At 41.3% G+C, this 17,187-nt stretch overlaps 1 protein-coding gene across 1 annotated transcript in view; it reads left to right on the forward strand.

Moving 5' to 3' along the window:
- PRKCH (protein kinase C eta) overlaps positions 1 to 17,187 on the forward strand; it is a 225,288-nt gene that overhangs the window by 65,620 nt on the left and 142,481 nt on the right. The window contains exon 2 of the mRNA XM_059182259.1: positions 1,827 to 1,890. Within this exon, the coding sequence (XP_059038242.1) occupies positions 1,827 to 1,890 (64 nt within the window). The remainder of the gene's footprint in view (positions 1 to 1,826; positions 1,891 to 17,187) is intronic.

The following is a 17,187-nucleotide window of genomic DNA, read 5'->3' on the forward strand; positions in this document are numbered from 1 at the left end:
CCAGGCCTTTATATTGAAGATGAGGGAGTGGCTTTTTAAAAATAACATATTTTTGACTTGAAACAAGTCAAGGCAGCGAGTGGAGACAATTAGAGACTGACATCCTGTTTAGTCATCTCTCCAGAGAGCTCTATTTTCAGAACTGTTCCGTAAAGGTTCACAAGGGGTATTCAGACAGTTTAGGGGATATTGTTAACTTAGTGGTCATGGTGATGTAAGTAGCCGATTTGAACGCTGGGTGATCGACAGTGTGGTAACGCCTTGGAAGCAGATTTTGTGCGAGGGATGGGGGGCTTATAAGAATAGGCTATTGTACAGGTAAAGCTTTCTGAGTCAGAACAAGGCAAGCATCTTTTATTTTGAAAAAGTCTGTAATCAGGGTGTGGCATTAAAAATATGTGGTGGTAAGTTAGGGGAAGGTCAATGCATTTTTCCCCCAGTCTTTGTCACCTAGGGGTACAGTCAAAACAGTAAAGAGTATTGTCAAGGCTCTTTGAGCTCATTTGATGGAAGCCAGGCCAGAAATGCTGAATGGTGACGTCACAGACTTTTGGATGAGAAGCGTGAAGCTTGGGGTGGTTAAGGACCTTTCTCAGAGTCTAGAACCAGATGCCGCAGTCAGGCCGTGTCCTCATTTAGTTTGAGCACAGTTGTGATTTGCAACTTCTTTAGTGTAATATTCTACCTAAAATGACCAGTTGTATCTGTACTCAGCTCCTCTGGACCTGTCTCTCTCTTTGAGGAAAGAAATGGAGCCATAGGCTGAATCCAACAAGATTTTGACAATTGTAAATTGATGTATTTGGGTCCAAAAGAACCTCACAATCTAAGGTTTAGAGGTGTTCTTGGATAGTACAAGCTTAGCACCCAACATGAAGAGGGCAGAGCCTGTGTGCCTGGGCTAGTGAGATCAGAGCAGGTGCTGCCTGAATCCAGAATGGCATGTTGCACCGGGACAGGACGGAGCCCAGAGACGGCAAGCTGCTGAGTTGGCAGAGTGGATGTATCCCTATCTGAGTGCATAGATGAGAGCTTTAAGGGATGAATAGGCAAGAGTCATGGGTGCAGAGCTCCTGAATTGCCTTCCCTGTGCTTGCTGAAGATTAATTACACTCAAGTGAAAATGGTAGAGATGGAGACTGTACTCTTCTCATACTTTTCACTTCCTGAAAGGAAAGGTTGCAGTTGACTGTGCCACATTTGTTCGTTACCTCTTATGTTGCCTTGTTTCTCTATTTCATACATCTGTCACGTGGTTATTTTATTTTTATTTTTTTAAGATTTACTTATTTGAGAGAGAGAGAGAGAACGGGGGAGGGGCAGCAGGAAAGAAAGAGAGAGAGAGGGAATCTCAAGCAGATTTCCTGCTGAGTGTGGAGCCCAATGGGCTGAATCCCACAACCCTGAGAGCATGACCTGAGCTGAAATCAAGAGTCTGATGCTTAACCGACTGAGCCACCCAGGAACCCCTTCCTGCCATGTAGTTTAATAAAATGTTGCTCTGACATAAGATAGGGTTATTTCAGAAACAATGTCCAAGCTTACAGGTACTTCTCAATAATATCACGAAGAGCCAAAATGGAAGAGATTAAAATTCAAGACACGCGGAAACATTGGAAGAACGATTTCCCTTCGATTCACTTTTCCGCCTTTACAGTTTCGTGTGGTTTCATGCGTTTCTTACCTGTCTGCTGTTGAATGAAATTCTTAAGTCTGATCAATGCTGTGATTTTGCACATGTAGGCCTCTTTGTAAAGAATTATTTGAGGCCCCACAAAAAGGACTTCAAAGTTAGAATATAACACATGATTCTTTTCTCCTTCTAGGTGGATCTGGAGCCAGAAGGGAAGGTGTTTGTGGTAATAACCCTAACGGGGAGCTTCACTGAAGGTAAGGACGAGTTTGGGGTGGTTTCTGGTAAAAATGTAATCCTAGTCGCTGTCAGTAGGAGTTTCTGACCTGGAAGTTTATAAAAAGAGCATTTTGTAAATGATACTTTAAAAATGGTTTTATGTTGGGTTGGCTCCTATTTTGTTTGTAATGATCTGTTGGTTTGGATTGCCAGATTACATATATTTGCCAAATCTGGCGATCTCATGATTTGTTTGACGTACTCACTGAATTTTATTTTCTTCATCAACATCTTAGCTGAATGGGTTCTTGCCTCTTCTTGTTCATGTCTGTCAAATTGTATTAAAGATTTTTGGTTTGGGAGCCAACTTTTCACTTTGCCCTGAATGTGTTAAAAAATTAAGGATCATAGTCTCTTTCTTACAATCTTTATCTCCTTCTGCCCTGTAAGGGATTCTAGTCCTCTCTCCCTGGTGCCACCCCCACCTCCCACTCCCTATTTTTTTTTTTTAATTGAGGTAAAATATATATACAGTGAAATGAGCAGATTGGAAGGGAGGAATTTGAGTTTTAGCAGATGCATGCAGCCGCATCCCCAGCACCGTGATCCAAGGTAAAGAACATTTCCACCACTCTGAGAGTTCCCTTGTGTCCTTTCCCAGTCAGTCTCTTGCTGCCAGAGGCAATAATTGGGATGTTTTATTTTTTTTTTCACCATAGATTAGTTTGCTCTATGCCAGAAGCTCACGTAAATGGAACTACATAGTATGTTCTCTCTTGTGTCTGATTTCTTGCACTCAGCATAATTTCTGTGGGACCCACCCATGTCCTTGTGTGTGTTAGCGTCCCATTCCATGACCTACCCATTCTCTTCCTGATGGACGTTTGGAGTCATTAGGAACAATGCTGCTAATATGCATGGTTGTTCATACATTTCTGTCGATGTGCCCTTTCTCTCCTCTTGGGTAGATATACAGAGTCCTGGAGTTGCTGGGTAATAAAGGAAATATATGTTCAACTTCATAAGAAACTCTCAAATGTTTTTCTAATATGCTTATATTTTTATACTCACACCAGGAGTGTATGAGCATTCCGATTATTCCATCTCCTCACCAACACTTGATATAGTCATTCTCTTTAACATTAGACAGTCTAGTGGGTATGAAACAGTATCTTGTGGTTTTCATTTGCAGTTCCCTGATGTTGAGTACTTTTGCATGTGGTTCTTTTCTTCCCAAGTACCAGCTAAAGTCTTTTTGTTTTCTGAAATTTGGTTTGTCTTTCTGTTAATGATTTATAGTTGTTTGTTTTCTAGAGAAGCATTCTTTGTCAGAAATTGGCATTGTGAATACATTCTCCTCATGTGTGGCTTGCCTTTTCACTTTCCTAGTGGTGTCTTTGAGCAGAAGTTTTAAATTTCTCTGAAGTCCTGTTTATCAATCTCCTCTTTCATAGCTTATACATTTTTTCTCTGTAAGAAATCTGTCATAGAGTCACAATAATATTGTCCTCTTTTCTCTTAGAAGATTACAGGATTTTATGTTTAGGTCTGTGTTATATTTAGGTCTTTGTTCCTTCTTAAATTAATATTTGTGTGTGGAGGGGTTGGGATTTCTTTCCCCTGTACTACAATCCAATTCTCCTTCTCCCTGCCATTTCTCGAAGACTTTCTTTTTTCTTGGCAACTTTGTCACCAATCATTGACGCTACTGTGGATCTATTTATAAACTGTTTTGTTCTGTTGATCTACTGGTCTTTCATTACACCAATACCATGTCATCTTCATTGCTGTTGCTTTATATTAAGTCTTAAGGCTAAATAGTGCGAGTCCTCCAAATGCGTTTTGTTCGTTTGTTTGGAGGCTATTTTAGCTATCCTCAGTATTTTAAATTCTGATGTCAATTTTAGAATCAGCTTATCAATTTCCACGGAAAAGCGTACTAAATTTTGAATTAAAGTTGTATTAAATCTATCCATCAATTTGAGGAGAGCTGACATCTTAACAGTTGTACACATCGTCAAGTCCATAAACTGGGTATATTCCTCCATTTGCTGATGGTCTCTAATGTCTCTCAGCCATATCAATATTAGAAATTCTATATAATTTTCAATATAGAGATCTTGCACATATTTTAAAAAATATATTTCTAGGTATTTTAAGCTCTTGATGCTGTTATACATGGTATTTAAAAATTTTTATTTTGGAAATTGGTAACAGTATATAGAGATGAATTTTTTGCTTGACTTTGCAATCTATGACCTTAAAAAATTTCACTTACTAGTTCCAGTAGGTTTCTCTTTCTCTCTCTCTCTCTCTCTCTCTCTCTCTCTCTTTTTTTTTTTTGTACCTATCTTGGGATTTTCTCTGTAAATAATCATGTTGTCTATGAATAAGACCATTTTCTTTTTCTTTTCTAATGTTTATGACTTTTATTTCCTTTTCCTGCTTTATTGTGCCCAGAGGCGTTGAGGACAGACCTCCTTGTCTCATAACTAGTTTTAGGAGGAAGGAATTTAGTCTTTCCTTATAAGTATGATGTTAGTTATGTGCACTTTGTATATATACTTTTCATCACAATCAAGGAAATTGTCAAGTCCTGGTTTTCTGATAGGTTTGGTTTTTCTTTTCTTTTCTTTCTTTCTCTTTTTTTCTTTCTTCCTTTTTAAATCAAGAGTGACTGTTAAATTTTGGCAAGGCCTTTTTCTTTATCATTGACGCAAGCATGTGGTTTTTCTCCTTTGTTCTTTTTTTTTCCCAGCAGGCAGCTAAATTACTGGCTATCACCTGAAAATTGTGAAGGCTTTTGAGAGTGGGATTTTTTTTTTTAAACTTTTCCCCCTTAGTTCTTGGACGGATTCCATAGTCCCGAGACATACTGTTCACTCACAAGGTCTAACCAAGTTGGGGTTTCAGTGGAAAGCCTAAGGCATTTTAAGTCCTTTTAACTTTGTGGAACTTGGCCTCCAAACTCTCTCTCCTGCAGTGGAGAGAGAACAGACATCTCACCTCCTTTCTCTCAGCTTTCTAGTTACTACTTTTAGTGGACTTCTCTGAGTCTCTCTTGAGTATGCACAGGTTGGAGCAGTTTATAGATTTGGGGATTCTTCTCTTTGTGGCCATATCTTTTCCAGGATTCCTCTGCTCAATTTCCAGTCATCTGTTAGTCCTGAATCTTGTCATTTCACTCTTTAAGCCAGTAAAACTGTAGTTTTCTGCTTGAATTCTTTTCACTCGACCTTTGCAGCCTGGGGAATAACCTTGGGAGATGGCCTATAAATATGGTTCTTGACCAGTGCATTTTCCTTCTTTCGAATGTCAGATTCCCTCCAATTTCTGTCCTCTTTTGGATGCTTTAAAATATATTTCTAGAGGTTTTAATTGTTTGTGGTGGGAGGGTTAGTTATTAAAAGCCACTCTACCACTAAAATCCTGTGAAGACTTTTAAACCGTGGCTTAAGGGTTTGTCCTTTTGGTGTTGGCATTTTGCACATTGGTGACACTTTTGAAAATTGGTTTTCTCTTCTCTTTGCTGACTGCTGTTCACGTGGGAGAATTGTTTTAATGTTAATGTTTAATTTTTCCATCGTGCCCCAATTGTTGCATCATATCTTTTTGCTCTGATATTGAAATTACCATATCTGTGGGATACTTGAACCTGAAAAAGCTCTCTAGATGATGGTTTGGTCAGCTCAAAGACATTTTTGTTTTGCCTGGTATCTTGTACATAGAAGATTGAGAAAGAGGAGTCTACTGATAGCTCAAATAAAATATAATGTTACAGAACACTGTTGCTAGAACATTCTCATAGCATGGGCAAAACCACAGTAGAGGCAAACCCCCCCTCCATGAGAGAAGAGACAGAGCAAGGAGTGGGTGAGATTCTCAGTGTGCTGAACTGCCTTTCTGCACTAAGTCACACAGGACTGATGGAGTGAGGCCGTGCACAGCAGACCACGTGTCATTGTTCCATAGTCATTCTGTGACTTCCTTTTTTTAAAAAGTGATGTCACTTCTCAAGGACTAAACTGTATCCAGATTCTGGCTTCCTTACTTGTAACACTAGAAACACTAGAACACTGGGACTGGAATCCGTGTGGATGTTGTCTTTATATTAATTGATTAGCGTTAGTGATAAGAAAGGAATGCCAAATATTACTAGGGGTGAGTTCTTACCAGGTCATTGCAATGCTGTTCTTTTTAGAGCGGACCCTGGGTAAACTTGTATGGCTGGCTGAGTTCCTCTCTGGTACTCCTCCCTCCTCCCTCCTCTTTACATTAGTCCTTTTTGCTCCCTGCCTTTAACTGTCTCTTAGTTCCAGTAAGATACCCAGTGATCTCTTCTCTCTAGAAACAGTTGCTCACAAGGAAGACAGTGAATTCATGGACTAATTCACCCCAGAGTAATAGCGACCAGTAATATGTTAGTGTTCTACCCCTCGGAGGTGTGCCTGCATATTTTAAAAGCTGCTAAAACTGATGTTTTATCCATGAGAAGGAGATTTTTAGTGTTGACATTTCAGAAGCCGTGGCATCTAGGGGTGGGATATATTTTAGAACCTCAGATCTGTTCTGTCTGTGGGAGCACTGTCTTGTCAGTCTGGCTCTGAGGCTGGGGCTCAGTATGAGCTTGCACGCTGCTGCCGCTTTAGACCACAGCTCCCTTGTCAAACGCAGAGGACGTGAGAGCTGCCTGTGTGTGTACGTGAGAGCTGCCTGTGTGTGTGTGTGTGTGTGTGTGTGTGAGACACAAGGGAATGCAGCCCTACCTTGCACCTGCTATAGCTGCGGCCGCATCTGGGACCTAGCATTGTGAGAATGTCCCTGGCTTGGCTTCACTCCTGGCAGCCACTCTGGGTGACCCCCAGCCATAAAATGACAGGTTGGCTCATGGAACGTGTAGAGCTCTCCTCCTTATCTTGGAAGCTGAAGGGCTTTACATAAGAAAGCACTGTGAAGTCATACAGGCCCAGAGCTCTCGTGCTGCAAAAGGAGCACTGGCCTGGGATCCCAGAGGGATGGCCAAAGTTCCAGAAATGTTGCTTGAGCCTCAGGGTCCATCGGAGGCTGTGGTTTTGAAGGCCAGATGTGAAAATGTGTGGTGCTCTGCCACCCAGATTTGTAGGGTGCTGTGTAAAAGTATGCTAGTGGGATTCCCATCTCCATGTTCCTCTTGTCATGGTAGCAAGATTCCTGTCATTCTCCCTGCCCCTGCCTGGGACCCCATGAATACTCAGTGGGTTTGTTTTATTTTGACATTGGATTTATTTTATACTAGAAGTTTCAAGAATTTGGTGAACAATGACAGATGTGCTGCTGGCTTAGCTCCATGCCTGTTTTCTTTTCATGGCTTCCTATAGGAATTCTGCTGCTAGCTCAGATTCTGTAATTCCAAAGCTCTCCTTAAAAAAGAAAGTGCTCAAATGTGACAGTGATCTGTGATATACAGGGCGCGTATTAGGAGCTACTGACTACTTCTCATTTCTTCCTCTCCTTTTTGTATCTTTCATTAGTTATGCTAAAATAGCAGCTAAGGCAAACAGATTTTATTAAATGTAAAGCATGACTGAGAAATGACATGGGACATACCTGCCAGGTACAGACCTGTGATTCGATGTAGATGCTGGGGAGATAACAATGGACAAGACTTAGATACTCTCTGGAGGGAGCTCACAGGAGCAGTGGGGGTGGGGGGCAGATACAGCCCCCCATGTGTGCGGGGCAAGGGGCCCAGGTCCTACCATGGGAACGAGTCCAAGGCACGGTGTTGGCACACGGGAGTTTGTAATCAGATCAGCCGGAAGGTTTTAGAGAAAGCTTCTCAGGGGAGAGGATGTTCAAAGCAAGTTTCAGTGATAAATGGAAATGTGCCAACCAGGGCGGATAGTCTAGGAGGGTTTGTACGGACACACAGAGGTGAGAGAGCAGTGACAGGTTCCAGCCGCTGAAAGTAGGGGGTTGGTTTTGGAGGTTGAGGAGCAAGGGGGAGGTGTGGCCAGAGCTGTGGGAGGGTCTTCTGTGAAGGTTTGCCTGGGATGGTCTCCGTTTTGACTGCTGTACCTGTGTAACTGAGAACAGTGCCACCTTTCACTCTGAAAGTGTCCTGGGTTAAAGATAAATGACATGGTCACATTACTTATAGGTTAGGAGAGGATGAGGTTGCCCATGAAGGGTTCTAAGTCGAGAGAAATAAGATCTGATTTGGTGGCAGTGGGTTCAAGGAGCTGGGGGTGGGGGGTGTTTGAGCATAAGAGGAGACAAGGGTGTGGAACGCTATTAAGAGACTGTTAAAGTTGTCTAAGAGAGAGAGCAGTGGAGCCTGGGTTCGGTTGGAATCCATGGGGATGGATATAGAGAGAGGGACAGCCATAAGAAATGGATAGGAAGCATAACCAGCAGGAGCTGGCAACTTAGTGGACATTAGGACATGAATAAGGGTGAGTCTCAGATGTTGTAGAGTCATTCACCAGGGTAGAAATACAGGGATGCAAGGTGATTAATTTAGCTTTGAATAGGTGGAGTTTGAAATGCCTATTGGAAACCCAAGTGGAGATGTCTAGGAGGAACTAGAAGCAAGAGTCTAAAGTCTGGCAAGAGATCCGGTCCCAAGATGTAGCTCAAGGTGTCCATGAGAGACAGATCCATAGATAAAGGAGCCCAGTGAGAAGATTTAGAGCCCCAAGCCAAGGCTGACAAACTGCAAAACTCTGTGGAACACAGCACGTAAGGTCTCTGGCTCATAGATTATAATCTGTCAAACTCACTCAAGCTCTATTGAAGCTTAATGAGCACCCATTTTGTTTGTATAGTCATTACTCAGTAATATTTGAGTGCTTACTACATGCAAGAGACTGTTTCATCAGATGATATAATAATGTCTTTCAAATTGGCATCAAAATGTTTGATAATGAAGTTTGCATATAGAACAGAACAAAAAAGTCTTTGAAAAGTAACATGCGAATTACTGTTAACTGTAGCACCTTCAACGTTTGGTACCATGGGCTGGGTGCAGGCTTCTTCTTCTTTTTTTTTTTTTTAAAGATTTTATTTATTTATTGGACGGAGAGAGATCACAAGTAGGCAGAGAGGCAGGCAGAGAGAGAGAGAGGAGGAAGCAGGCTCCCTGCTGAGCAGAGAGCCTGATGTGGGGCTCGATCCCAGGACCTTGAGATCATGAGCAGACTTCTTAATGCTGGGGTAAGAACAACAGATGAATCTGCTCAGAAAACCTACACTGAGGGCTCTCTTTACTGAATTAAGATGGAACAAGAAAAACTCTTACTGTGAATCTCTTTCAGTGCCCGTGGCAGAACATTATCAGCTAGATCAAAAACCCATCACCATTGTTCATCTTAAGAAAGGGGTTGTTGACTCTTGATCAGATGCAGAATTCCCCTCAGCTTTGCTGCTGAAGTAGACACAGATGAAGGGATCTGTTGTTTTGAAAAAGCTGTCTCACGTCACTCTTTACCTCATTCTGGCTAAGCCTTTCTGGATCTGCTACCTAATCAAGGTGAAATTTATCATGGTGACAAAACAGCCCTAGATTTTTTTTTTTTTAAAGATTGTATTTATTTCTTTGACAGAGAGAAATCACAAGTAGATGGAGAGGCAGGCAGAGAGAGAGAGAGGGAAGCAGGCTCCCTGCTGAGCAGAGAGCCCGATGCGGGACTCGATCCCAGGACCCTGAGATCATGACCTGAGCCGAAGGCAGCGGCTTAACCCACTGAGCCACCCAGGCGCCCAGCCCTAGATTTTAAAGCAGCTACTGATGCTGGCAGAGTGGCAGGTTCTGGCCATGTTTATGATTGTCACTATACTGAACCAGTTTTTACCTGGAAGAGTGGAGTGATGAAAAGAAAAAAAAAAGTGAAATAAAGGAAATTAATGAAAATGCATGAATATGAATTTGTAACTGCTCCACTTGGAAAGAGAAGTAACAGAAAGAAAATAAGCAGTGATAGCTCATGTGAAAACAAATCAAAAAAGATGTTGATGCATTGTTAAGAAATACATTGTCAGATCTGAAGATTGAGTTTGCTTAAGTAAAGTTTGCCTGGACTCAGGGTACTTCAAACTTCAGTGGCTGGTCCCCAGAAAGAAAAGCAGACATTTCGTGCCTCCTACTGGAAGCACACCACACCATCTGGGAGGTATGCTTAAAAAATCGAGCCTGAGGGCCACCTGGGTGGCTCAGTGGGTTAAAGCTGCTGTCTTTGGCTCAGGTCATGATCCCACGGTCCTGGGATCGAGCCCCGCATTGGGTTCTCCGCTCAGCAGGGAGCCTGCTTCCCTTCCTCTCCCTCTCTGCCTGCCTCTCTGCCTGCTTGTGATCTCTGTCTGTCAAATAAATAAATAAAGTCTTAAAAAAAAAATCGAGCCTGAATCTGATTAGGCTTCTAGATCTAACCGCCAGGTTAGAGGAAATACTAGGCACAGGGAATAACATTTTAAATGACGCCGTGGGAGAGGTACTTAGATGGCCCATTCGGTTGAGTGTCCCACTCTGGATTTCTGCTCAGGTCATGATCTCAGGGTCATGAGATCCAGCCCCACACTGGGCTCTGTGCTGAGTGTGGAGCCTATTTAAGATTCCCTCTCTCCTTCTCCCTCTGCCCCTCCTCCTGCCATTTCTCTTTCTATCTCTAAAAAAAAATATGACATCGTGGGAGAGACTTGGTTTTTTTCAACCAAAAATTAGAAGAAAGGAAAGAGAGGGAGAGAAAACCAAAATAACAAGAGAGACATTAACCAGTTTCAGTATATGGACCATATTTTATCCCTGTTCCAAGACAAATTGTCCAAACAATAAATAACTCTCAAGAGACAACCAAGGAAATAGGCACAATGACTGGACACATGCTAATATTAAGGAATTATTGATGTTATTTATGTATGGTTATGATATTGTTATTGTTTAAACCAAGAGCATCTATTACAGATACTTGAAATATTTACTGGTGAAATTATTTGAGAGTTGAGGTTTACTTTAGAATAATCAAGAGGTAGGAGGAGGGAATGAGGTATAGATAAAATCAGATTAACCATGAGTTGATTGATGAAGCTGGGTGTTATTTACATGTGAGTTAATTATACTCTTCTATTTCTGCTTGTGTTTGAAATTGTATTTATAAGAAATTAAAAAATGAAGGGAAAACTACACATTAAAAAATTATCTATTTCCTGGACAAAAAACAGAATCTGGGTTGCCTCTATTAACATCAAAATGATGCTTTAATTTTGAATACATAATTGCCTATTCTTATTTATAAATTAAAGCTGCTGTTGGCTCTTTTTTTTTTTTTTGGTCTGTATATGTTTTATCATTAGTTCCCAATTTTTGTGTATTTTGAGGTGGCAAGTTAAAGATTTTAAATGACTAAGGTACTTCATACTTTTTTTTTTTTTTTAAGTTCTAAATCAATATTAAGGCATGAGTCAAAAACGGCAGGTAGGAAGAGATGAGTAAGATAAAGCCCTCCATTCCACTGCAAAGTTCTCACTTAAAATGAATGACAAGTAAATCATCTCCTACTAACCATTACATAACATTTTGTACTTGCGAAGTTTAGTTTTAAGATCGTTTCCTAAAAGAATAAAGTAAATCGAAAGAATTAATGGTAGAAGTATCTTTATGAAGATAGAAGAAGTTCTGAGTGGCCACGCTTTTCCCCTGGCATTCCCCAAGCATGCTTGAAGGTATTCTGTACCAGTTTTGTTTTGGTGGGGGATGGGTGTAACTTCTTAAAAAAGCAAACAAAAATACAACCTGACAAAACACCCGTTGTTGGTGGATTTGATGCTAGCCTAGAAAACTTTGCTAAAGGGGAGCCGAGGTGGCTCAGTCGGTTGAGCATCTGACTCTTGCTTCTATCTTAGGTGCTGAACTCAGGTTGTGAGATCGAGCACTACGAGGGGCTCCACACTCAGTGTAGAGTCTACTTGCCCCTCTCCCCTTTCCCCTTCCCCCACCACCCACCACCTCCTGCCGCTACCCCCCATGATCTTTCTCTCAAATAAATATCTTTTAAAAAAAAAACCAGAAGAAGAAAACTTGGCTAAAACTTTGAATTGCCCCCTTCTTTCACACTCTTACTACTTTACTTGGAACTGATTCCTGGAGAGAACATGGAAGGTGCACTTGAGTTTTGGTATCTGCATATTCTTTCTGCCAAAGCAGTGCATTGCCCTGTGGAGTAAGAGTCTAATTTTTTTTTTTTTTTTTTTTTTTTGTACCATTGCCTCAGTTTTTAGCTCAGATTTCCTGTGTCAAACCCTTGGTTTATAAATAATGAAGTTCTCTGCTAAATCAATGTGACCACATGCACCAAAGCAGATGAAACGTGTTACCGTTTGAAAACTGCAACCCCCAGTTTCTCACTGGATCTCATACGCACAGTGTTATTTCATTTTTAAAGGGAAAAAGTTTGTCTCTGATGAAAGTTAATTTTCAAAAAAAAAAAAAAAGTTAATTTTCAGGGGCACCTGGGAGGCTCAGTGAGTTAAGCCTCTGTCTTTGGCTCAGGTCATGATCTCAGGGTTCTGGAATCAAGTCCCGCATCAGGCTCTCTGCTCAGCAGGGAGCCTGCTTCCCCCTCTCTCTCTGTCTGCCTCTATGCCTACTTGTAATCTCTCTCTCTCTCTCTGTCAAATAAATAAATTCTTTAAAAAAAAAAGTTAATTTTCAGGGTTCCTTTCTCATTTCAAGCCAGGTGACAGCTTGTCGATTTAATTTGCTTTCGATTTAGCTTTTGTAACAGTTTTCACTCCTTCGGTGTATTCAGCCTGAGAAATGAGTGACCACCTCAGTTTTGGTCTAAGTAGTTCTGTGCTACCACAATGCCAGGTTGAGGACAGGGAAGGAGAGCAAGAAAGAGGTGTTGGGGGAGGGAGAGAAGAAGGAAAACTAGAAATGAAAGAACCGATCTTTTTAAGGGATCGAGATGAATTGTCCGATGTCATAATTTGCCTGCCCCCTTCTGAATCACAGCCAGCTCATTTACTGAACACCTTCTGAGGACCAGATATGGGGCTAGGCCATAATTTGACAAATAGCAGCATTAGCCCTTATTTTATTTTCTTTCTGAAAGCAGGATGGCCTCTTACCCTCAAATTGGTGACCAGTGTTCATGCCATCCCATATCTTACGTCGTTTGCTCCCCACACCAAATTTCTGAGGCTGATGTGATGCTCACTGTGCAAATGGTGAATCCAGCGTGGAGACACTGATGGTGCTGTGATCTCCTGGAGAGGATGTGGCAGACCCACGCACAGCTCCGCCTGTGGGGTGGTGGTCCAGAATCCTTCTAGGCCACCCAGCTGTCTGGGAGGCGTCTTGTGGTTTCTCTTTATTCTACCTTAGAAGAAAACAATCCTCTAGGTGGTATAATCTCACCCTCCTCAGAGTTGTGTCGTCTTTTGGGATGGTCTATGTTTGCAAAGCTTCCCTTAGGTTCCTTGTTTTTAAACCTAAAGATAGATATTCACCCGGGAAGGCCGCCATTTTCTCGGAGGTCAAGCGTGGATCAGAGTTCTGGAAAGGTTGAACTTGAGAGTTGCTCAAGCTTTACCATGATTATCAGAAGGTTCCTATAAGGCAGAGATTAAACTAGGACTTGAAAGGAATTAATAAGTCAGTTCAGCTTAAGGTATGATAGCTGTATTCACATAGTTACAACCCCATCATCATTGGCTTCGTCCTGACTAATTCTCTTACTTTAATGGACTGTTGATGGTTTTGTTCAGAATGTTTCCATTGGTTCTCAAAGTGGGGTCCTGTGGGCATCTGAGGGTTCCAAAGATATTTTCAGGAGGTCAGACCTATTCTGTTTATAATCCTAAGATGTTTTTTGCCCTTTTTAGTGTGGACCTCTAAGGGTTCCAAAGATATTTTCAGGAGGTCAAAACTATTCTTTTTATAATCCTAAGATTTTTGTTCCCTTTTTAGTGTATTGACGTTGGCTCAGGGATGCAAAAGAAACGATGGGTAAAACTGCTGGCACCTTGGAATGAATCAAGGCACCAAACTGTGCAGTCAACAGTGTAGCCAGTGTTGTCTTCATTGCCAGATAATTGCAGGGGGAAAAAATATTTTCATTTAAGAATATCTTTGTTGAGAGGCACCTGGGTGGCTCAGTGGGTTAAGCCTCTGCCTTCGGCTCAGGTCATGACCTCAGGGTCCTGGGATCGAGCCCTGTATCGGGCTCTCTGCTCAGTGAGGAGCCTGTTTCCCCCTCTCTCTGCCTGCCTCTCTGCCTACTTGTGACCTCTCTCGCTCTGTTAAATAAGTAAAATTAAAAAAAAAAAAAGAATATCTTTGTTGAAGCAGTAAGCATTATCAGTGTTATTAAGCTCAACGTTTGACTATATATCTTTATAATCTGTGTGGTAAAATGGGAATTATTCATAAAGCACTTCTGCTACATACTGAAATACTATCATGACTCAAAAAAACACTTTTATGATTGGGTTGTTAGCTGAGGTAGTCACTTTTTTTTTTGTGGAACACCATTTTTACTTGTAAGAATGACAAACTATGGTAATGAAGTTGAAGGAGTTTCTCAGGCATTTTCTTAAAAATGGACAAAGTGAGCCTCTTCCTTCAAGGAAACAACAGAATATTTGATACCAATGAAAAAATTGGATCCTCCAAGCCATAATTAGGATTTTGGAAAGACTTTTCTCATGAGTTTGTTGTTGATATTAATTAACAATTGTGATCTTTAAATATTATATAGTAAAGTAGGTCAACATTTGGAAGAAGATTTGCATAGCTCAGTGAACATATATTTTCAAAATGACCAGTACAAGATGCTACAAAACCATATGTGTGTGTCAAGGATCCATTGGAAAGTATATGATAAGACTAATGGATTTACTGTAACAGTATGAAAAGCTTATTGATTATGGTTTTAGATTTCACACTGCAACTAAGTTTTAAGGAACTACCACTTGTCCAGTTTGATGAGGTATCAAACAATACTCACAGCTCTCTAAAAAATGCTCTTAAAACAGTCTCTTTTTCAACTACTCTCTGTGTAAGGCTGGATTTTATTCATATACTTCAACTAAAACAGCACTGCAGCACACTGAACATAGAAGCAGATATAAGAATTCACTGGCCATTAAAGTCAGATGTTAGACTTACAAAATTGTAAAACGATATCACTCTTATTTATTTATTTATTTTTGTTTTGGGGAATATCAGTTCTCATAAAGATGTTACTTATGTTGTCATGTGATGGGTTAATTAAGTGACTATTTTTAAATGTCTCAATTTTAATTTCAAATAGGCAAATATCCATAAAATCCATATAAACCAAAACTCTGGATCTTTAATTAAGACTACAAAAGGGTCCTGAAACCAAATTATTTTTAGAATTCATACATAGTTTAATTTTTCCCTTTATATATATATTTTTTTTCAGAAGTCCAGCACTTTTAATTTAGGGACTACAGAAGGAAGGAACAGACACGTACTTGTGTATGTTGTATTGGGGACTGATGTTGGGTGACAGGTCCTATGGACAACAGAATAATTCAGCAATTTTTTGAAACCATAATCCCATTTTTCTAATTATTTTTACTCTGCAGTGAACTTTTTCAGCCAGTTTTTGTCACAGGCCCTTTCTCATAAAAATAGGAAGGTCAGGAAGTAACACCCGAACAACCAGAAGCCTATGGTGGTTTCTAACTTTGGAGATGGCTGTTCCGGGTAGCTTTATGCTGCACCTTTGCTTGATTGGAGCAGAACAAGGCAGTCACAGCGCTTGTGAGCAAGTGGTCAGAGGTGTGAGCACTAAAAGCTGAACCTCAAAAATAGCTCCGAGGTCTATGGACAGAAGTATCAGTAGATTCGCTTGGTGGGGCACTGGCTTATTAACTAGCATGCTCCTTTGATATCAAGGTTCTTGGAAACACAGAGTCTGACTAGTTTCTTAATTTTCTCAAACTTCTCTCTTTTTGGGGGGGGCGTTGAAATTACATTAGTGTGGTATTCTCTCAGTGGAACTGAGATTTAGGTAAAATAAAAATGAATTAATTTTTTGATAGAAAAATTAATTGCTCCAGAGTCCATTTTCATTGTGCTTCAATCTCATTTCTCGTGGCCCCTGATCTGTGCTCTTTCTGTTTCAAATGAACAGCCAGTTATCTAGGAATCCTTTTTCTTGGGGTCTGCCCCAGTTCTGCCCCATGTCAGTGGGCAGGGAGAGAGGAGAAGACCTTTTTTTCCCCTTCTCCCCTGAAACTTGTCTTGAGCGTCAAGATTTCATTCTGGTGTTTGAGATATCCCTCTAGGGTCTCAGGTCAGTACTGAAGGACTCCCTGTGGGAGGTGGAGAGGCTGAGTGTGTGTGTGAGGGCTCCGCGGCCTGAGTTTTCAGGCATGTTCTTTGCGTATGTCAGAGACTACCTTAGATTTTCATAAGTAGCGATTTATTTCTCAAATTGTTTTGAAGAAAATCAGTTTCTACCTCTATGAATTTACATTCGGTTGCAGAATGGACTGGGCTGAGCAATACTTCTAGATTACGACCACTTGGGTCCTGTGGATCAAAAGGACTCTTCATATGTACACACAGAGTATTCATGTGTGACATTATGTGAAGTATGCATATATACGCTTATTCATGACACTGGTTATTCTCACAGAATTCAAAATTTGGTGTGCAGGAGGAAACAAACTATTAGATAAATTAATATAATAGCCCAAGAGGTAAGTGCTATGAAGAAATAAGGCAGAGTCAGGACAAATAGGAAGGCTGGGTGTGTTGTTCTGTTCCTATCAGATGACCTTTGAGCCAGAAAGCTGAAGGGCTGGAGGGAGTCGACCCTGGGGCTGTCTGGAGGAGCAGGGAAACGGGAAGTACAAAGACCCTAAGTGAGGGGGCAGGGAATGGTTGGTGAGTGAGAGTTGCCGTGGAGGACGGGAGCTGGGCTGTGAGGTCCTGGGGAGGTGCCCTGCATTATTGCTGGCACAAGGTCAGTTCCCTGTTAATGTCACCTCCCTATTCAAGAACATGCCTTGTTGCTCAGGTGAAGTTCACCTATATTTGATGCTGGCGAATGTTGTCTCCTTTGGGGAGGGTCTTCAAGAGCACCATATTACATCCATTTACAATGATTTAGTGTGGGACGCCTGGGTGGCTCCGTTGTTAAGCATCTGCCTTTGGCTCAGGTACTTATCCCAGGGGCCTGGGACTGAGCCCCACGTCAGGTTCCCCGCTCAGCTGGGAGTCTGCTTCTGCTTCTTCCTCTGCCTGCCTTCTTTCTGCCACTGCCACCCCTCCCCACCAGCTCACTCTCGCCCACTCACACTCTCTTTCAAATACAATCTTA

Source organism: Mustela lutreola, chromosome 7 (genome assembly GCF_030435805.1).
Source record: "Mustela lutreola isolate mMusLut2 chromosome 7, mMusLut2.pri, whole genome shotgun sequence".
NCBI classification, from domain to species: Eukaryota; Metazoa; Chordata; class Mammalia; order Carnivora; family Mustelidae; genus Mustela; species Mustela lutreola.